The following is a 22739-nucleotide window of genomic DNA, read 5'->3' on the forward strand; positions in this document are numbered from 1 at the left end:
TTGTAAATGGTTACTTAATTGGACCCTTCTTTTTTAACGGAAATGTTAATTCAGCAAACTACTTGCATTTCCTTGAACATGAATTGCTAATCCTCTTGGAAGACATAGACCTAGTGACAAGACAACGTATGTGGTTCCAACATGATGGCGCACCAGCTCACAGGAGTTGGAAAGTCCGTCAGTTTCTACACCGTTTTTTCTCACGTAAGTTTATTGGACTTGGAGGACATGTTGAATGGTGCCCCAGATCTCCGGATCTGACAAGTCCCGATTTTTTCCTATGAGGATTTAAAAAAAAATGTGGTTTACGCAGAAATACAACTAGAGATAATATGAGAGACCGTATAAGAAACTGTTGCATTTCTATTCCTAGGAATGTCCTTCTGGAAACTGCTCGAAATTTCAAACGTCAAATTCAATTATGTATTCAGAATGAAGGAAGAATTTTCGAACACTTATTATGATAGAAAATTCTCAAAATCTTGCCTTAACTAGCCGGATTTTTTCTGATCTTGCCTTGATTGGTTGAATCACCGATCAATCTTGTCTTAACTGATTGGATTATTGACCCATCTTACCTTGACTGGTTAGATCACTGATCAATTACCTCGAGACACGCAAAGACATGCTGAAGTATATAAAATAACAAATGATATTTGAAAACAACGCTCGTGTCGCCGCCTGTTAATCTCCCGCCTAGGTGCGGCGACACCAGCGTTGTTTTTGAATTTTATTTGTTCTTTTATACACTTTAGCGTGTTTTGCATGTCTTTGCGTGTCTTGAGGTGCTTCCGTCGTGTATCATTATTATTTATTGCGATCAAATGGCGGAATACAGTGCTGAGGAATACATCAAAATGGTGATAATTTATGGTGAAGCAGAAAGAGATGGAAATCTTGGTGTTACATTCTCGGCAAGACCGTGGTCAATGAATGCAAGTTCGCGTATAAGACGAGGAGAGGATTCTTCGAGCGTTTGTAGAGGACCCCGGAACCAGTGTGCGTCGTGCTGCTTGTGCGCTGAGTTTATCACAAGACGTGGTGCACCGTATTCTACGCCGCAACGGATTGCACCGGTACCACTATCAGCGGGTGTAACAAATTTTTGCGCGAGATACAAAACAGCGCATTTATTTTTGTGAAGTTGTTATCTTCATAAAGTGTTCGCGCTATTGTTAACAAAAACTAATTACCGGCAAAATAAACACAGGATTGCTCGCGCAGTGTCGGCAAAATGCCCTTTTCCCCGACCGCATCTTATGAACGGACAAAGTAACATTCACACCGAACGGCGTGTTTAATTCCTATAATCGCGTAGTACGGGCAGACGAAAATGCCGTTCGGCAAGGTGCCGTTTAGTATCGCTGGTCCATCAACGTATGAGCAGGAGTAATAGCGAACCGAATTGTAAGTACATCTTATTAAAAAATGCGCTCTCTCTCTCTCTCTCTCTCTCTCTCTCTCTTACGGACTCAGTTTATAAAAATTACTGTTACAATAATTTTCAGATTGGTTCCTATTTTCTCCTACATCCTATTAATTGGCGATATTTACGCACAATTTTTGCAAAATGTGATGCCCGCCCTTCTCAAAGAATTCCTTGATCTTCTTCTTCGCGAATGGACGGAAATTATTTATCAACACGACGGGGCTCCTGCGCACTTTTCGCGGCAGGTACGCAATATTTTAAACAAGCGCTATCCAGACAGATGGATGGGTTGAGGTGGTCCAATCATTTGGCCGGCGCGATTGACAGATCTTAACGTGCTCGACTATTTCGTTTGGGGCTACGTCAAAGATTTAGTCGAACACAGGCGTGATGTTACGGAAGCTGAGATGCGAGAAGCGATTCTCGCAGCTTTCCATACCATCACGCCGGAAATAGCGCATCGCGCAACGTGCAATATTACTTGAAGGGCCAAACTTTGCATACAAGAACGAGAACGGCACTTCGAACAATTTTTGCATTAAAAATGCAAAAAAGTGAATTAGGCCTACTGGGGATACCACTTAAAAAAGAACGCATCATGCTATCTACCGTAAGGTGGTGTGGAAATGATAACACTTTATCATTTTCTTACCACACATTTGTAATAAAAAAAGATACATTTCCATATTTAGATATTGTATTAAAAAATTTCATTCTCATAAGAGAACGAGGGAACAAGCAGCTCAGAGCGACGATCTAGCACCGCTCGCCGCTCGCGAGTACCCATTGCTACTTCTCCCTCCTTGCCGTGCCGCTTGCGGGTCGTAGCTACTGTTGCTTTTTCCTCCTTACCGCGTCGCGCCGCCTGTCTACGTCTCGGCAACCGGCAGGCGGTCCTTGCGCCCGGTGATATGCGCTTATTCGCAGACTTTATTAATTTTTATCTCGTTAACTATGGCGAGTATTAAAAAATGGTAAAGGACTTTTCTGCTTAGTTTTACTTGATCTATCAATCCTCGAAACTAGGGGCGGTATTTACCTGACACCCTGTATAATAAGCAAACGCATATATACGTTTTTACATAATTTTAAATTTTATATAGCAATTTAAGAATATATTTTATTATAAACGGATTTATTATTAATTATATGGATAGAAAGGAAATTCCACAAAGAAAAAAGCATTTTACATAAAACAAAAAAAATTATACAATATACTTAATTAAAAATAAGTAGAAACATATATGTATATATAAATTTTACCGTTTTACTGATTAATTTTTTTTACAATGCATAAATTTACTTTTTTTATGTTGTAAGTTGTAACTTGTAAGTTTCTTTACATGAAACTTATAAAATAAACAAATAAAAAATATGCATGAGTTTTTTTCTTTTTCTTATATAAAAGTCTTTTTTATATAAAACTTTGCATAAGTAATGATAAAAATAAAGAATTCACGTCTATTCATTATTTTTTGCATAATAATATCAATATAGTTTATAGTAGATGATCATTTTAATCTCTTGGATGCTCTTAGATACACTGTTGATGTCGGTGTCTTTGTTTAGCTGAGCGTAATGCTTCAGATACGTAATATTTAAACTTAGCCGTTGTTAACTTTGAATGTACGAAAGTAGCATCTAAAATAAAAATACTTATATGTATATATTTTTTTGCAAATCATATTTTTTTTATATTGTGGCAAAAGATGTAAAATAAAAATAATAATTTTTGTAAAATTTAAATAATATGCATAAAAAATATATTTATTTTTAAACGCTTTGACTTTTCATATAAAGTTGAAAATATACAGGTTAGGACACTTTAAAATATATTACGATACAGATGTCAAAAAATATATTTTGAAAATATAATGTTTTTATCGATACGAGTTACTTACCAGAAGAGTAAATGAGGACTGCAATAAAATATTTTTCACTTTAAAACACTTCAAAATGACACATTTCGTTATTAACGTTTACTTCATGACATTCAACTATGAAGGAAGAGTAAGGAGTCTCAACTTTATAGTGCGCGAGCCGCAAAAGCGTTCTTGATTTATGACTCCCGTCCGTCAGCTTTTTTGAATCGATGGTTACCATTTTAACGACCAACTCGATCCAACTCGACCAGCCTAAGCGCGGCTTTAATTGAATTTGTTTACTTGCATGAAATAAGAGGTATACTTGTTTTATACATTTATATCAACATGGCATGTTGGATACGTGGATATACCACCAAAGAATACAAAAATGCAGAGAAAAAAGCCTTTTTAAAGCTCACACGGAAAAAATGTTTAATAATGAATGTGATAACGGAATTATTGCAAAAGGCAAAAAAGAATTTACTCAAAAAAGCCGCATCTATGAGTTACATTTTCTGAAAGATGACGTTTTACGAGAAGATGTTTTTCATATGACAAATAGTACTTCTATTACGGTGCCATGTAAAATACCTAAGTTGAAAAAAGATGCTATTCCTTATTAACCAATCTGGTAAAAAATTGTTCACATATAATTATATAGTAAACAAATTTAATTAAAGCTGTGCTCAGGCTGGTCGAGTCGGATCAAGTTGGTCGTTAAAATGGCGACCATCGATTCAAAAAAGTTGACGAACGTGAGTCACAAATCAAGAACGCTTTAGTTTCACGAAGTTAAGTCTTTTTATTCTTACTTCATGCGTTCAACACGACAGTCACAGATCACATGTGCGTTCGAGATATGTCCGTTGGGCGATTATCCATCCATTTGCATGTGATTTGCTGGTGTATCGGACAATACATGAGCTTAACCAACTTGCGGGCAAAAATGTTATTTGTGTTGTTATTTGATAAATCAATTCAATAATGATAAAATCATCAAAATTGTAGGTCGTTCACCATTTTTTGTTTGAAAGACAAAAGAAAATAGCGCCATTTATTTAAAATATGTCAATTAATTTCTCATACGTTCTATGATTATGACACTAGCATAATATAAAAATCACAGATATCTATACTAAACCTAGATCGCTAGGTTCGGCTGAATAGCTGTGTCCGGCAGGATTCAACCATCTTACCCAACAAAAAAATGGCTCCGACGCGTATGTTAGTGCGTATGTGTTATCAGTTGAGCCGGTTGAAAAAAAAGAATGTATATGTTAGTAACATAGGAGTTTTATGACATTCCAAGGTTATATTTCAAATAAGCATTACATACACGTTTTAGGGTGCGTTCGGAGAGACGCTACTAGCGCTATTCAGCGCTACAATCTGTTCGAGCAGCTACTATCAACGCTGTCATGACGTCACTAATGGTAGTGCGTGACGTCATAACTTCGCGCTGCAAACGCTATTCCTTCCGAGGTAGTGTAGCGGTAGCGTTAGCGTTTGCGGCGTTTGCGAGCTTCGTGAACGCACGTGAACGTTTGTGACCGTGACTTACAGATTGCTACAGCAAGGAAGAAATTTTGAATATTTTTGTGAAAAAATAATAATAATAATAATAATATTTTTTATTTATTTATTTTTTAAATATTTCTTCTACGTAATTTTGAATCCTAGACACCTTTCTACGTTTAATTATTGGTGTATAGGCTTCATCATCACTTTCAGATGATGAAGAATCTAACTCCCTCACTATTAACGCTATTCCGGTTAAAATTAAATTTCTTCGTTCTTGCTCTATTATTATTTTTATCTTTCCCTCTCAGAAAATAAAAAGGTTAAGAAACGCTAACGCTGCGCTAATGGGTGTTCATGGAGCTTGCTATAGCTATCGCGCTATTGGCTACGCGAACAGTATCAATAGCGTTTGCGTTTACAGCATTGATAGTGAGCTCCACGAACACACCCTTAGATTTCCTTTAAATCGGCCTGAAGTATTGCAAATATGAATTGACGCAATTGGAAGAGAAGGTTTTCAACCAACCAAAAATCATTTTATTTGCAGTGCGTATTTTAAAGCTAAGGACTATATGGACAGACCAAGCACAAGCCCCAATCAGCACACAATATTTAAAAAATGTTTTTTAAAAACATTTAAAAACATTTTTAAAAACATTTATAAAAACGTTAAAAATAATGGGTTAAGTGCCCTTTTTTCATTAAAAAAGTGTTTATTTTAACGTTTAAAAAGATATTTTTTAAATATTATAAAAACTTTTTTAAACATTTACAGAAAATGTTTATTAAACGTTAAAAAAACGTCTTTTTTACGTTTAGTTAAGAAAGCATAAATGAGCAAAACAATATTAAAAAAAAAACATTTTAAAAACTTTTGCAATAAAAAAATTTTTTTAAAACCTTAAAATTAGTGGATTTATGCCCCATTTTACATTAAACAAATTTTTTTTTAATGTTAAGGTTTTTTTTAAAAAACTTTTTTTCGGAAATTTCCACGCGGTCACCCATCCAAGTTGCGATCCCGGTGAATGTTGCTTGATTTCCATGATCGCTACGAACTGATCCCTTGTGATGATCTGTAAACACTTTGTGCTAATACATGTACATCACTGAAAGAGCAGGTCGATACATGTTATCGAAAAGACAATATATATGTATAATTAATGTATATTATTTATTTAAATATGTATAATTAAGTTAATTTTTTACTGATTTTTATAAATGTTATTGAAACATTTTTTAAACAAATTTTAAAATCAATTATAATTGAAAAATAAATGGATTAAATGTTAAATAAATAATAAATAAACATTAAATAAATATTAAATAAACATGTAAAAAGTACCTACTAAAATCATTTGTTTAATTAAATAATTTATAAAAAATAATTACTTAAACAGTATTGAATAAACGTTTAAAAACGTTTATTAAAAGAAGTTAAAATAAATAGTAAATTAATGTTCTATAAATGTTAAATTAATGCTTGGAAATTGTTGTTTCAAATGAAAAATTAATGTAAAATATATATTAAATTAATGATTTTAAAAAATGTTTTTTCAAATAAAAAATTAAAGTAAAATAAATATTAAATTAAAATTAAATAAATGTTAAATTAATGTTTTTAAAAAATGTTTTTTAAAATGAAAAATTAATCTGAAATAAATATTAAATTAATGGGAATAAATGTTAAATAAATATTTTTTCAAATCATTATTTTAAATATTTAATTAATGTTAAATAAATATTTAATAAATATTTTTGTTATAATAAATTGTACAATGAAAAATTAATATTAAATAAATATTAAAAAAACATTTAAAAAATATTGTGTGCTGATTAGGTCGGTGTGCTTGGTATATTTTCTAAGGTTCCTGTTCTTGCATTCATACCTATAAGCGGTCATTTTGTTGTAACATGGTTGAAACCAGAAATCCTTCCTGGCTCAATCCTGTCACGTGCTAAAGGCACAGATTAGTGATCTAGGTTTAATATAGTTATCTGTGATAAAAATAAAACAATGGAAAGTTAAAAAACAAATTAAATAAAAGTTAAGGCTCTTATAAGTGAATTAATTTAGAGAAAAGTGAGCTCAAGAGCCATGCAGGATGTCGGATGCAAATAAATAATAAAATTCTTCAATGTCAGGCAAATGTTTCGACCTTTAATGACGATCTTCCTCAGTAATAATACAATTCTATAAAACAACAATCGTACTGATTAAGATATGAATTTATCACAATAAACAAATAAAGAACAGAAATAAGAAATGAAAATAAGTTACCGAATAGATAGAGATTGTACAAAACCGCGGTGTACATCTTACTACAGCGTCTTAGAATAAAAATATTATGAAAGACCTCACAGAGCGTGTGCCGAGACAAGAGTTTTGTGAAACCACATAGTTGGTTGCTAACAAATAAATAAATAAATAAGAGAAAGATATTAAAATGATGACTTTAAAACTTGTGGCAAACAACCATAAAAATTAATTAATTGAAAAAGATGAATAAAGGGAAAATAAAAAAAAAATTAAATAAATAAATAGAAAAGAATAAAAATGGAAGCTGTACAAGTCATTAGATAAAATTGTAAAAAAAAAACACTTATATAAATTAATGTAAATTCAACAAAAAAGGTAAAAAAAAGGGAATAAGCCGAAGCGAAAATTATATACAAAATATCTCTAAGCACCAAAACTCGTGTCACAGCCTTGAGATGGGATGTTACATCTCGGTGAGAATAGATACGAATAATAAGGACCGAAGCGAGATAGCCTCGGTGACCTAAACGGAAGGAATAGAAGAAGGAGGGGTGATGAACCTAAGAAAGGGGAATATGCTCGAGGATAGGAAGATACGCATCCGAGAGAAGTTCCGTGTTGCTTTGTTTATTGAGTCCGTGCATCGGGCATCCTTGACACGTTTAATTCCATGCATGACCGTTTACAATTCACCATGAAGAGAGAGATCGAGAGGAAAAACAGTTTTCTTGATGTTATGCTTATAAATGTGAATAATAGAATTAACTGTAAAGACTGCGATTCTTCTTACGTGGGACAGACGAAACGCCAATTAAAAACAAGAGTTAGCGAACATAAAGCAGACATTAGAAAGGCCAGTTCTCCTTCAGTTATTTCGCTACACCGCATCGGAGAAAATCACGAATTCGATTGGGAGAACGTGGAAATTTTAGACAAAGAGCCATCTTGTGTCAAAAGATCCACATCTGAGATGCTACACATCAAAAATCAAATGCACGGACTCAATAAAGCGACACGGAACTTCTCTCGGATGCGTATCTTCCTATCCTCGAGCGTATTCCCCCTTCTTAGGTTCATCACCCCTCCTTCTTCTATTCCTTCTGTTTAGGTCACCGAGGCTATCTCGCTTCGGTCCTTATTATTCGTATCTATTCTCACCGAGATGTAACATCCCATCTCAAGGCTGTGACACGAGTTTTGGTGCTTAGAGATATTTTGTATATAATTTTCGCTTCGGCTTATTCCCTTTTTTTTACCTTTTTTGTTGAATTTACATTAATTTATATAAGTGTTTTTTTCAACAATTTTATATCTAATGACTTGTACAGCTTCCATTTTTATTCTTTTCTATTTATTTATTTAATTTTTTATTGATTTTCCCTTTATTCATCTTTTTCAATTAATTAATTTTTATGGTTGTTTGCCACAAGTTTTAAAGTCATCATTTTAATATCTTTCTCTTATTTATTTATTTATTTGTTAGCAACCAACTATGTGGTTTCACAAAACTCTTGTCTCGGCACACGCTCTGTGAGGTCTTTCATAATATTTTTATTCTAAGACGCTGTAGTAAGATGTACACCGCGGTTTTGCACAATCTCTATCTATTCGGTAACTTATTTTCATTTCTTATTTCTGTTCTTTATTTGTTTATTGTGATAAATTCATATCTTAATCAGTACGATTGTTGTTTTATAAAATTGTATTATCACTGAGGAAGAGTGGTAATTCCGTCATTAAAGGTTGGAAAGTTAAAACTTAATACACATGTAATGTAAGAATTGCTCTTTATCTTGTTTATAATCCGTCGGATTCTCAATAAATTAATATATTATAATTAGACTGAAAATAACTAATTAAAAATTCGATTGGATACATTATGCACATTAAAGCTGTTACGCCGTTTAAAAAACAACGGAAAGATGTATGTTTTATTTTTTACAGTTAGGTTAGATTAGTGTGCAAATACTTTAATGAGCATTAATGCAACCTAATTATTCGCTAATATAAAGATTTTTAAAAATTAAATATGTTTTTTCCATCCGTTAACATCTCGTTTTATTTGACCTATCTTCTTTATTCATGGTTTCAAGGCCATCCGTCAAAATGGAGTACGTTTGTCGTGAACAAATTATCAGAAATATAAAATATACTTGATTACCACTGGTCAATTGAAATCATATTTTTTCAAAATTCCGCGGATTGCGCATTTCGAGGATTATTTCCCGCGGAATTCATCAACTATGCAATATACAATAGTACAGCCCTGGCGTGTTAAGTTCCTTCGCGTCTGACTGGCCCAATAAGATAAAGTCCGAAATTCCAACAAACTCTAATTTCGAGAAGACCGAAGTTGAATTCCGATGTATGACAGGATGAATTAGAGTGGAAATTACCCACAAGAGCTTTAAGATAGACGAAATTAATTCGAATTACTGTATTCGTAAAACAATTCGTCAATAAGATGAAACGTAATTCATCTGTCAAAAACTCAAAGTGTCTATCTGTGACGGAACTGAAACAAGCCTCATTCTTCTAGTTTCGCTACATGCAGCACTTCTCGCTTGAAATCAAGGAACTAAATAATAATGATTTGATTCCAAAACCAATGCATTACGGTCTCTTTATTTATTATTCGAGGAAGACCAATTAAATATAATAGTTTTTGCGGGAGAATCGAAAACTCGCCGATTTCCTTTCACCTTGCGTTTTGCGTTACGCTTTCAACTCCATTCACTCATACGGACGTGGACTACGTTGGACTCTTACATATTATTCCGACGATAGGCAGAAACCAAGAGGTGAAAAAAAATTTTTTCAAAGTTCAAAGTTTATATCACACAGCCAATGAATAGTTATAGTTAGTAAGCATTAATTTAAGTACATTTAAAATATTATGTTTGTACTAAAATGTACATCAGTAAACACTTAAATCTCATTAACTGGATTTTCATTAACTTTAATAAACCAGGAGGATGAAATTTAATGTCTCTGTAATACTATTGACGCACTTGTTACTGAGATTTAAGTGTATTCCGAAGAGATCTGTTTATAAGAATCTATAATAAATTATAGATCTACATGGACAGCGATTAAATTTATACGCCAAAATAAACATACTATATATAAACTTCATGGAAAACTCGTATATAATTCGCTATCCTGTTCTAAATTGTCGATCAACTAATTTCGAATTCCGTTTCGAGGAAAATTGTAATCAAGCTGTTTATTTCGTAACCTGCTCGGTATACGAAGCGGACGGAACGTTCGAGAAAGAGCTATTAAATTTAATCGTTAAAATCAAATCTCATTCTCGAGTATTTCGAGCGGATAAGCATTTTGTTTGAATAACGGGTCCGTTCTTTTCATTCGTATTTATTATTTCTCCTTCAAACGAAATCGAGTTATAACAACTCGGTTTCATCATTATTTATGAGCGAAATAAAAGGAGAAATGTAAATTAAGTTTCGATACGTCGCTCCGAATCCTGCGAGAGCGACGAATCACTGTGTATCGCGAAGAAAACATCTCACTTGACGAATTTATTTTTATGCGAGCCGCCGTTTCGGTGTTGTCTTAAAGTAGAGTGTCTGTAATCAAGTTTGGTGTTGTAAATTTTTATATTAATGACTATTTAGACGAACATTTGAGTTCTTTCCTCAACCTCTCACACCAGCGAACTGTTAATTAAAATCGTTGCGGTCGCGAAGAGCGAAAGTGCAATTACATTTTGAAATAATTTTGAAAATTATATATTTAAATTTCAGTTTAAAATTTGATAATGTAACCTCCGCGTTGTTAGTCGGCCCTTAAGGTAGGGCCACGTATGAGAGTCACAGTGAAATTGATGCAAAGCAATCTCCGTGACGAGTTGTTTACGCCAGTCTGAATTTGATCTACGATCTGGTTTTTGTGCTTGATTGTATTTGTGTTGCAATAAAATTTTTTTTGTTAGTTACGTGATAGTTTTTTTCTTTCGCAAATGTGGGAGTGCCGAATGAGAGTTGTGCGTGTGCAAGAGCGAGCGGCGGACGCAACAATATTTTTAGAAAATTACAAAATTATGTTAGTTTTGAAAACTATCAACAACTTTTTAATTTTTATAATTTAATCATTTTTTATATTTTTTAAACTTTAAATATTATATGTATGTATAATAAGATAGACAGATAGTCTTATTTCACAATTTTGGCAATTTACCCTCTATTCCTCTCTTTGCCTTATTACATAAAAGTATTAACCTAATTTTTTGGAACAATCATTACAGTTTTGTAGAAAACATCGAGTGATATTAAAGTATAGATTCAATCCGCAAATAATTCTTCAAAACATTTCTTAATGCTTTTTTTCATTGTTATCTAATTCATTTTCACAAAACATTTATAAAATATATTAAAAATATTTATTTCTCATTTCTTTTTTATTTCTATAATAATTAATATAAAGATATATTAAAAGCATTTAACATTTTTAAAACATTTATTTAATATAAGTAATAAGTAAAGTTTTGAGAATTGAAACAAATCAGTAATAGGTGCCGATAGAGCCAACACAGATTGTTCGTGTGTAAAATAATGTAATTAACAACAAGCGTTACATAGCGTATAGGGTAAAGTCGGTATTTACGCCGCGGGGGGATGTACGCCGCAGCAGTCAGAAAAAATAGAAGAAATAAAGATAGTTTGCTCAGAACTATTTTGTTATGTGCCTTTATGTTATATTATTATATTAGTATTGTATTGTAATTATAGTTCTTTATTGTTAATATTAACGAAAATATCGTAAATTGAATTAATTTTTTCACGTAGAAGTAGCGCGATCGTGTATTACCATCTACGTAAAATAATTACTGTAGAAAATATAAAAGGCATAATGATTATTTCATGATATGTAAATGTAGAGCGATAGTAAAGGATGAAATACAAGCAAGATTCAAGTGCATAGCTCTTGTATTCTTTATTTAGTTTGATATCTTGTATATTCCACTTGTTTAGGATATATGGCCTTTTCAGCGAGCGGAATTTATGCCGTAATACAGACACTGCGTGATTGGAAAGCAGCACTTACCCTATGTTGAGCACTATGTTGAGAACACAATGCGCACTTTGTTGATGTCTGTGCATATTAATTTCTTTAATACTGCATTATTATTACTTTGTATACATATTTACTGTTCTTATTCCCCAATAAACTTTGTAAACACATTTTGTAAGTCATTATGTTATTTTATATCATATCTGAAAATATTATTTGTAAATTTCGATGCGCCGTGTATCTTACACATGAGTAGTCGTAAATCCCGCCACTTTTTTTATATGACAAAAATGTAAGGGTTTTTTTAAGTTTCTTTTTCAAGTATAAGAAAAGAAATATTTCATATTTAAAATTTTTTTTATAATAGTAAATAGTATGAAGTTTTTATTGGCCTAATTTATTTTCCTTAAACATAGTAAATAATACTTGATAAATTAAATTTTCGATAGCTGCGGCGTATATACCGACTTTACCCTAATATAATTACGCAGACGTTTCGATCCCGATTGTGGATCATTATCAGTGCGATGGTTGTGGGTAGCGAGCGTGCAATCTTCTGTTCCACATAATTGGTGTGTTACAATTATGTAATTAGTACGGTCCGCATCGTTGTGTTTTGATTATTCGATTATTTAATTTGCATGATTAGATTACTCGTAGACTGTTAAGCTCTAACACACGGATAATCGCAATTTTGATATGGAAGGCACAAACAGTTACTTGAAACTGAGCGAAATACATAGCATAAACTAAAAACAATTCTGCACACTGTATTTTTTGTAATGAGCACGCCTCGTGGAATAAAGAATTGTATATGAAATAGCCACACGCATAAGTAGAATGTATAAGCCGGTTCTAACCCAGGGATCTCAGGGGGGTGCGGGGAAGGGGGGGAATATTTCGGGTCGCGCGGGGGGACCTAACCGGCGATAAGGTCCCGCGGGTGGACCAAACCGGGTGGAGGAGGGGGAGGGGGGGCTTAAAACGGGGTCACACGTGTAAACCTAACCGGTAGTTTTGCGTAATCAATGTTTATATAAACAGTGATAACGATTCGAGGAACATGTTCTAGGCCGATGTTTAAATAAATTTGACACCTTTGAAATGTGCCGCGTGCGGGGAAGGGGGGAATATTTCGGGTCTCACGGGGGGTCTAACCGGAGACGATGTTACGCGACCGAGGCGGGGCGAGGGGGGATTAAATCGGGGACACGTGTACGAACCTAACCGGTAGTTCTTCGTAATCAATGTTTAAGTAAACAGAGTGATAACGATTCGAGGACCATGTTCTTGACCGATACCTTTGAAATGTGTCGCGTGGAGGCAACTGACCATTTAATGTAAACATGGACCATGTACTTGTCACTCTGTTTACATAAACATAATAAATCACACCGCGAGGAGGTGTGTATGACTGTTCTTTGAAATCGGAAATGTCTGTCATCACGAGGGGGATAAGCGATACGATGGCGAAGGGGTGTGCGCGGCTATTTCCGCGGGGCCCGCCGCCGCCGCCGCCGCCGCGTGCGTGGAGGGGATGCGCGCTGTCTAACGCGGGATCCGCTGGGGCGATCCGCCGCCGCCGCCGCCGCCGCCGCCGCCACCGCCGCCGCCGCCGCCGCCACCGCCGCCGCCGCCGCCGCCGCTGCGTGGAGGGGATGCGCGCTTACGCATTCGCTCTCTCCGTCCCTCGCTCGCTTACTCGCTCGCTCGATTTTCCCGTACGCGGTAACGGGCATGCTTGCGCGTTTAGTCTCCCCCACCTCGCCACGCTTGTTTCTTTCACGCACTCGCTCGCTCGCTCGCTCGCTTTTTCCATCCACTCGCTTCTATAGCGCATTCGCTCGTCGTATGCGACCCATTTCCCCACCCAGCACCCGCTACCGCCCTACCTCTATCGCTGTTTTCACGATAATTTTTTTAATGAGGGGATTGAAGGAAAGGTGAATAAGTGATAGGAGAAAAAAATTGGTACATAAATTAAAATTCATATATGTATTTTGAAAAATTTTACACAAAAACAGAAAAAAAATTTTTGTATTAAAAAATTCTATAATAATTTTTTTCACCAGATCTCCTCCTGGTAGACCCGCTCTCCGAATAATATTTGAAGGTCCCATTGATCCTCCAGGTCCCACTCGTTGCAGACCCACTCTCTTTCATTATACCACTGGTCCCACTGACGGTACCAGCGCCTATATTTCGCATCGGATATATTGATAAATCCTGCTATCTCAATTTGGTCTCGAGAGATGTTCTGAAACAAAAACAGGAAAAAACATTTAATATTACAATTGTACACATAAAATAGTAATTTAAAATTGATATAAATAATAAAACTTACGGGGCGGGGGCTGGTAATCCTTAATTCTAATAAGTGCCTTATCGGCACAACGAGTTGCTCCTCATTATGTACCATCAATCTCTGAAAAAAAATATTAAAAATGTAAAAACATATGTATATATTTTTTCAAAAATGTCAGGGTTAAAAAAGATGAAAAGAACTTACCGCATCCGCCGGATACGTAACTCGAATTACGTGAAATAATCTTTCCATTTTTTCGAAAAACTGAATACTGTTTTTAGTCTTTTTCACAAGAAGACTGTCTCACGACTGACTGACTGACTCTCTGACTGCAAGCAGAGGTCTATGCAGTTCCTCCTCTTCAAAAATCTACGTCATATAAACAACTGAAGTATCCCCGATTACTAATGTAAACTTTCAAAGAAAGAAACTCTTCTATAGTGCTCGCTCGCTCAATTTTCTCGTACATGGTGAAGCGTGTGCTTGCGCGTTTAGTCTCCCCCACCTCGCCACGCTTGTTTCTTTCGCGCGCCTCCTTAATGTAGGCGCCTAAATAACGCGCGCCTCTACTATCTCGCATATTATTTACTAAGAAAATAGGAAACAATGGATAAGGATAGATTTTCAAATACATTTTAAAGAGTTTTTTAAAATCCTTTTTTTATTGTTCATGTAATGCTTCGTTCACAATAGTATCAATAGCGTAAGCTATTAATTCACACTCAATTTGCGAACTCTTATCGTAAAATTTGCGCAATAATTCTGTCGCGTCTGGTTTGTTCATGGCAAAGTTTTGACGCAAAAATGTTACAAAATGTTTAAATTTCTCAGTCGCAGTTGCAATGCTTTGATGCAGCGTATAATACATGTGCTCGACACAATGTTCCAGGTTGAATATAAATAACATAGTTGCAGGTTTTAGGTAAATACAAGCATCGCGCAACGATAATTTAACAATATTTTCATCGCGCAGTTTCACGAGTTGCACGGTAAGGTCATGAATCGGTAACGATGGTGCTTCGGTTGACTGGACGAATCGCTCGAAATCCGCACGTTTATCTAACAGAGCTCTCCACGTTTTGTAAGGTAGAACGATCCGGTTGCCGCGTGTATCGCCGAGCGATATCTCCACGGAGCAGGAAACAGATCCAACGTTGATCGCTACATCAATCCATTTGTAGGAAGTTGATGTTAGCGCAAACCTTCTACCCAAAATACGCGGCGTATACCGCGATTCCAAAGACGTGCTGAAAAAAACGGAGAGATAAGTAAAACGTACAATAAATGTATAAAACGTAATTTAAATATAAAGATACTTACGATCTCTCGCACGCTTCAGTCTGGATTGGAACGTAATAGTTTGCCATTGTTTATACCGAGAGAGAGATGCGTTGTCTCAGAACCGTTCAAACGAGCGACTGATTCAAAACTGATTATAAATTGCGACGTTTGTAGGAGGATTAAAGCTTCTGCAATTGTAAAGGAGTGGGGGATACTTTTCCCCTCTATCAAACAATTTCATCATCATCGTTATCGCTCGAACGTGTCACGACACGTTTTCGCGGTCTGGCAACGTTGTACATGAAACGTGAAACATGACGTACATGAAACATGACGTACATGAAACGTGAAACATGAAAAAAACGTTAATCTAAACATGAAAAACGTTAAACTAAACGTGAGAAACATGAAAAAACGTTAAACTAAACGTGAAAAAACATGAAAAACGTTAAACTAAACGTGAAAAACGTTAAACTAAACGTGAGAAACATGAAACGTGAAACGTTACGTACATGAAACGTGAAACATGACGTACATGAAACGTGACGTACATGAAACGTGAAACATGACGTACATGAAACATGACGTACATGAAACGTGAAATATGACATACGTGAAACATGACGTACATGAAACGTGACGTACATGAAACGTGAAACATGACGTACATGAAACATGACGTACATGAAACGTGAAATATGACATACATGAAACATGACGTACATGAAACGTAAAACATGACATACATGAAACATGACGTACATGAAACGTGAAATATGAAAAAACGTTAATCTAAACATGAGAAACGTTAAACTAAACGTGAGAAACATGAAAAAAACGTTGGAGAAACGTAGATGTAATGGAGGGGGAAAAAAAAATGTATCTCGTATATTACATATGTTTATTTTTGCAATTGTGTCCACCAATTGTAAAGTTTGAATACATTTTGTAAAGCACAATGTTTATTCGTACGGTGTTGCCCACATTGAAAAGTATTAGCATCATTTAGATTATTCAGATTATCCACGTCTTCGTAATCCACATCCAGGCTCTCGATGTATGCGTATTCTCGCCGATTGTCCAGAAGTAATTCTCCCAGCCATTCTCGTTTCTCATGTCCTTTGACGTATACAATCTCCTTGTCGTCAGGATTTTCAGCACCCAGTACTGCAGTTGTAATCACTTGTCTCGCTTTCCGGTACGGAACCACCCCGTCGGTGCCCCATCTTAGCCCATGATGCATGGCAGTGAGCCAGGAGGCGCAAGATCTTTCGGATTTCATCAGCCAATCCCATGGCTGGGGGCTGTCAAAGATATAATGCGCGAGAACGTTTCCCCCTCTAAGAGCAGCAAATTCTTTTACGACGAAACCTCTCAATCGTCCAAGGGGGAAACCTTGCAGATCCACGAACGTCGGCACGGACATGTCGCGGTCGAAACGAAGACTGTGGTCTACGTCGATGTATCGTATAATATATGCGTGGAATTAAGTGATTTTGCGCACAATGTTTGTCAACGGGTTGTACTGAATCACGCGATCGTGTATTATCAAGCAATAGGCACTAGTATTTTCTGGTACGTTATCCTTTGTCTCAAATTCCAATCGCACGTCAACGGTTGCGCTCTTGATTGATTCAACTTGCCGACTACAATCTATTATTACGAAAGGACCGTGACGTATAAAATTTGTCACTGTGAGATTCGGCTCGAGATACTCGTATCCGAGATAAGTTTTGCAGAAACGTGCATACATGTCGTACAGAATAGCCCATCTATTTTTACTAATATCTAAATTCATATCTTCATAAGGATAACTATCAGAATTCAAGTACAGTTTCACGTTGATTAAATTGCAATGGTCGAATCGGCTCGTGTCCTCGGACATGACGTTTTTTCGACCGGTTTGCAGAGCAAGGATGACATATCGCGGCTTCTCGAGTTGAGTAGCGGTCTTGATAGCCCACGAGTGCTTGGTCGTACGTTGCAAAAACGGATACTCGTAAAGATCCCACGAGCGAAAAGCCATGCTGAGGTATCGTCCGCTCTCCAATGTGCGCAGCATCGAAAGTTTATTTATTTCATTCAGTATTACGTGCGGCATTCGCCACTGAATCTTAAACAATTCTATCACAGGCTCTACCGCTGAATTGCCCTTTAGGCAATTGTTATCGTTGCGCGCTCGTATCAAGATCAATTCGTGACGAGCGTTGATCACTACTCGACGGTAATCCTCGCAGAATCCCAACAGCACGTAAAGCGGAATGCAAAAGTTGAAGTAGTCATCAGCGGTAGTCAATTGTTCTTCCCAGCCAGCATTTCGCAAAATCACGCTTTTGTCGGATGACAGCGTTACATAGTTTTTGAGTGAGCTAGTTATACCCACGTTTCTATTACGATCAATCTCGACACCGTCGAGTTCATATCTTATCTCGTCAAACATAAACGCAACACAATTATTTCCCAAAACCACGTCACCGTTGACCTCCTCAGGTTTCTTCTTTTTTGTCAGCCTCCCTTCGACATATAGAAAGCTCTCGTACGGCAATGTATACAAATCCTGTTGCTGTATGGGTATTCTTATCTCGTCGCTGTGCCCGTACGTTATGTTTGCATACGGCGAATAAGCATGGGTCTCAATCTTGACAATTCGATCGTCAAAGATTGGCTCGTCTCCGATATTTAGAATATCAGTCATTTTTTTCTTTTTTTAATCAAGATTGTCGTACCGCGAATCCCAGTGATTGTAAAAATTTAACGTTTGATACACTGAAGTAGTATGACTATGCCGGTTCTAACTACGGAGCAACGAGGGGGGGGGTGAGGTGCGCGGGGAAAATGTAGGTGCGGCGGGACTTACCCTTATCTGTTTACATAAACAGTGATAACCGTTATCTATTTATGTAGATAGTGATAGCCGTTATTTGTTTATGTAAGTAGATAGGGGGGGGGGCCTCATTGCTTCCGAGTTAGAACCGACATAATATATATTTATAATTTGCGTCGCGGGCCTGACGTCACCCGCGGACCTAAAATTCGCGGCGCGCGGGCCTGACGTGGCGTTCGCGGAACTGTCCGCCGCCGCGCGCACAAAGAAATAAATTTGCTCACTCCCCTCGGCCTCCACTTCGTCCTCACCTGTAAAGGTGGTGGTGCTCGAAGAGGATTAAGCCGAGGAGGCTGTCCGTGGGAACGAACTCCTTGAAGAAGACGTTCATCCACGTGCCCCACGTCATTTTTTCTCACTCACAATGTTTGCTAATCGAGAGCACGTCTACGACTGAGGAACAAAGGACTGTGCGAGAGCATCCTCCGTCGCACTGCGTATTTACAATTAATCGCATGTATATAGAATGACGAGTATCTTTTATACGTTCCCCGATATGTGGGGGTAGATTTTCATGAAACGATGATTCAAGGGATCGATTGCCGCTGCATGACGCAAGCTTAGACAAAGAAGATGCGGATAGGTAGGCAAAATATCGATGCGAATATGACCTGTTGTCAAATACACGATCCCCCGATATAGGGTGGGGGGGGGTAGATTTGTTGGCAAAACGATTCAAAACAGGTATCAACCGCCGCTGCATGATGCAAGCTTAGACAAAGAAATCGCAAACGTCGGTGCGAACATCCCTCGATATGTGGGATAGATTTTTATGAAACGATGATTCAAAACAGGCACGGACAGGTTGCATTAAACAAATCGCGAAGCAATGACGATGCTTCCCCCAGTTGAATAAAGGGACAAAGGAGTTGCAGATAAAATGTATAATAAGTCAATTAGCGCTCAGACCTCAGTAGATGTCTCGAAAGCATACCGAATCGGTCGCAATATGCAGTGGTAAAAATGGCTGAGCGTATCGAAGACGTTGAGTTCGAAAATGTTGGGAATATAGATAATAATATGGACATTGATAATGAATCGTTCGAATATATGCGAATGAATTTTGAGAATTTAATAGACGAAGAATCTGACGAAGAGTTACCCGATGATAATGATTGCAATCAGAGTGAATATCCTGAGAATTTTGTGGAAAGAGTCATGTCAAATGCGCAAATCCGTGCTTTGAATCAGAGTACAAAATATTGTATGATTCATGTTTATTATACGTCGTATGATTCTCGATCACTGTGTGCAACGTGCATGATTGAAAGGGCGCAATACACATGGAGAGTAATGCGCATTATTCGAGATCATGAAACAGGTTCTTTTATTGCGCTAAACGGTCGATCTTGTACCAACTGCAGGCGATCAACGTTTCTGAAGATTCCATGTGACATGTGCCCAATATGTGTGTCTACACAATAAGAAAGACATTTATTATCAGTCAACGCATAGATGTCGATTTTGAAGCAAAGTTTGCACAAGATCAATATCGCGTTCAAAGCATCAATCGAGACTGTAATCGATCGTGTAAACTATATACGTGCAAGTGCTGCTTGACATTTTATAGTGCATGTTAATAATTGAAAAATGAAAAATAGTGAGCAAGTGGAACGCGAACTGCTCGAGCAATGCTCGCAGGTTGCAAATTTAGCGGAATGGTTCACGTGGTTGCAACGATGCGATGAGTGCCTCGTGCAGCTCGAAGAATGTTGTAGTGTCAAACGTCCACGACTCACCGTCGGCTCTAGACAATCCATAGTGGCGAGAATCGCGCGACTCGCGGGTGCAAAAGCGCAGTTAGAAAGGCGTTTTGTGCACGTTGGTGGTGGTGCGCACGCTAGTATTAGCGCCGGTGACAAAAAATCGCTCGTGTGGCGCGAGATCGACGCTGCGTTTGAGTCACGTATTCTTACGGGTGCTGTAATAAACGCGGATTATATTGAGCCGCGACATTTCTTGGAAGACGCTAGTGATTTAGTGATCGAACAAGTGCGAGACGCTATCGCGAAACATGGAAGTGTAAAAGTGAACACTGTATTCAACGGTGAATTTGTAAACATTCGTGATGACCGCGATAATAAAAGTCTGGCGACGAAAAACTATGAATTGTATAGAGCATCAAATTTGCGCGAGTGGTATGAACGACGCGTTATTGAAGTAATATTAGCGATGCTCGATGAGTTTCAGGAACGCGATAGTGGTTGGGCGTTACACCGAATACAGAACTTGATGGTGAATATAAACAAACTTAATCCCATGCACGCGGGGTGTTACTTTGAAGTGCCGCTGTCGGTAAGTGACAAACGTGCGGTAATTAATGTGCAATCGAAAGACAATGCTTGCTTCGCGTGGTCAGTGGTGGCTGCCCTGTACCCAGCTGAAAGAAATGCATCCCTGGAGTCGTCGTATCCGCACTATTCGACTGTTTTAAAGTTTGACGATATACAATTTCCAATGAAAGTGAAAGACATTGGAAAATTTGAACGATTAAACGACGTGTCGGTGAACGTGTACGGTACCGAACTTGATAGAAAAGAAAAGATACAGTACGTTGTACCGTTACGCCTGACTGAAGATAAAAAGGAGAAACATGTTAATCTTTTCTACGTGGAAGATAAACATGACGTCACCCACAGCCACTTTGCGTGGATTAAGAACCTGTCGCGACTGGTCAGTTCACAGCTGAGCAAAAACGAACACAAGAAATTCATCTGTGATCGGTAAGTGTAATAATAATAATAATAATAATATTAATGATAATATTAATAATACATGTATTAAACATATTTATTACAGATGCCTGCATTACTTCCACTCTGAAGAAAAATTGCAGTCGCATGTAGTGGAGTGCAAGAAAATAAATGACTGCGCCATCATTCTACCGAGAGAGGACCAGAAATGGCTAGAATTCGACTCATACAACAACAAGGAGCGCGTCCCCTTTGTAATTTACGCCGATTTGGAGTGCGTATTGAGGAAGATGGAGAATGAAACAGAGAACACGTTGAGTTTCGCGTATCAACATCACAAGGTATTTAGCATAGCTTACTATGTTAAATGCTCGTTCGACGACGCGTTATCAAAGTATCGCTTTCGCCGCGATAAGGACTGTATCGCGTGGTTCGCGAAAGAATTAGAAAATTTGGCGCATGACATGAAAGCCCGAATATCCGCCAATGTTCCAATGGAACAATTAACAAGACAGCAACAAGAGGCATTCTTGAACGCGACGAAGTGCCATATATGCGAAAAACCGTTTGTATCAGATAAGCGCCTTATCCGTAACGAGTGGCTTGATAATCAACGGGTGCACGATCATTGTCATCTGACCGGCAAGTACCGTGGTCCCGCTCATAATAAATGTAATCTAAATTATAAGAATACGTACGTTATTCCAATCGTTTTTCATAATTTGAGCGGTTACGACGCGCATTTTATAATAAAAGAAATTTCTACCGCGTTCGAAGGCAAGATTGATCTACTACCGGTAAATAAAGAAAAATATATTTCTTTTACTAAACATGTCGCAGCTACTGGCGTAGGAACAAAATCAGGCGAAGTACGAAATTGTATACGATTTCGATTCATTGATTCATATAAATTCTTAAGTTCGAGTCTCGAAAAATTGGCGTCGTTTCTAAATATTGAACAATTAAAAATTACTCGTTCTGAATTTTCATCGTTATCGAACGAGGATTTCGAATTGCTCACACGCAAAGGGGTCTTTCCGTACGAGTACGTTGATAATGTCGACAAACTTTTAGAAACGCGTTTACCTCCGCGTGAATCGTTCTACAGTTCACTCACCGAGCAGACGGTATCAGAGCATGATTACGCTCATGCCGAGAACGTATGGCAGCGGTTCGCAATTGAAACCCTGGGCGAATACAGCGATTTATACTTGAAAACGGATGTTTTATTATTAGCCGACATTTTTGAAAACTTTCGTGATAAAAGCATGCAGAGTTACGGTCTAGACCCTGCGCATTACTATACATTACCAGGCTATACATGGGATGCAATGTTGAAAAAATCTGGTATAAGATTCGAATTGCTTACGGACATAGAAATGGTACTTTACGTGGAACGTGGGATCCGTGGCGGATTAAGTCAATGTTCGGGCAGATATGCAAAGGCCAATAATAAGTACATGAAAT

General features: G+C 37.1%; 1 protein-coding gene across 2 annotated transcripts; it reads right to left on the reverse strand.

Moving 5' to 3' along the window:
* Positions 1 to 13984: 13984 nt before the first annotated feature.
* On the reverse strand, positions 13985 to 15098 carry LOC120357658. 2 transcript variants are annotated; one of them, XM_039448711.1, is made up of 3 exons: positions 14619 to 15098; positions 14454 to 14534; positions 13985 to 14366 (listed from the first exon to the last, which is right to left on the reverse strand). In XM_039448711.1, exons 1-3 carry the CDS (start codon positions 14664 to 14666, stop codon positions 14175 to 14177), a joined length of 321 nt encoding a protein of 106 aa, XP_039304645.1. In that variant the 5' UTR covers positions 14667 to 15098; the 3' UTR covers positions 13985 to 14174. The 2 variants fall into 2 exon arrangements, with proteins under 2 accessions (XP_039304645.1, XP_039304644.1); XM_039448710.1 differs by having other exon boundaries at positions 13985 to 14534.
* Positions 15099 to 22739: the final 7641 nt, after the last annotated feature.

Source organism: Solenopsis invicta, chromosome 4, assembly GCF_016802725.1.
Source record: "Solenopsis invicta isolate M01_SB chromosome 4, UNIL_Sinv_3.0, whole genome shotgun sequence".
Classification (NCBI taxonomy): Eukaryota; Metazoa; Arthropoda; class Insecta; order Hymenoptera; family Formicidae; genus Solenopsis; species Solenopsis invicta.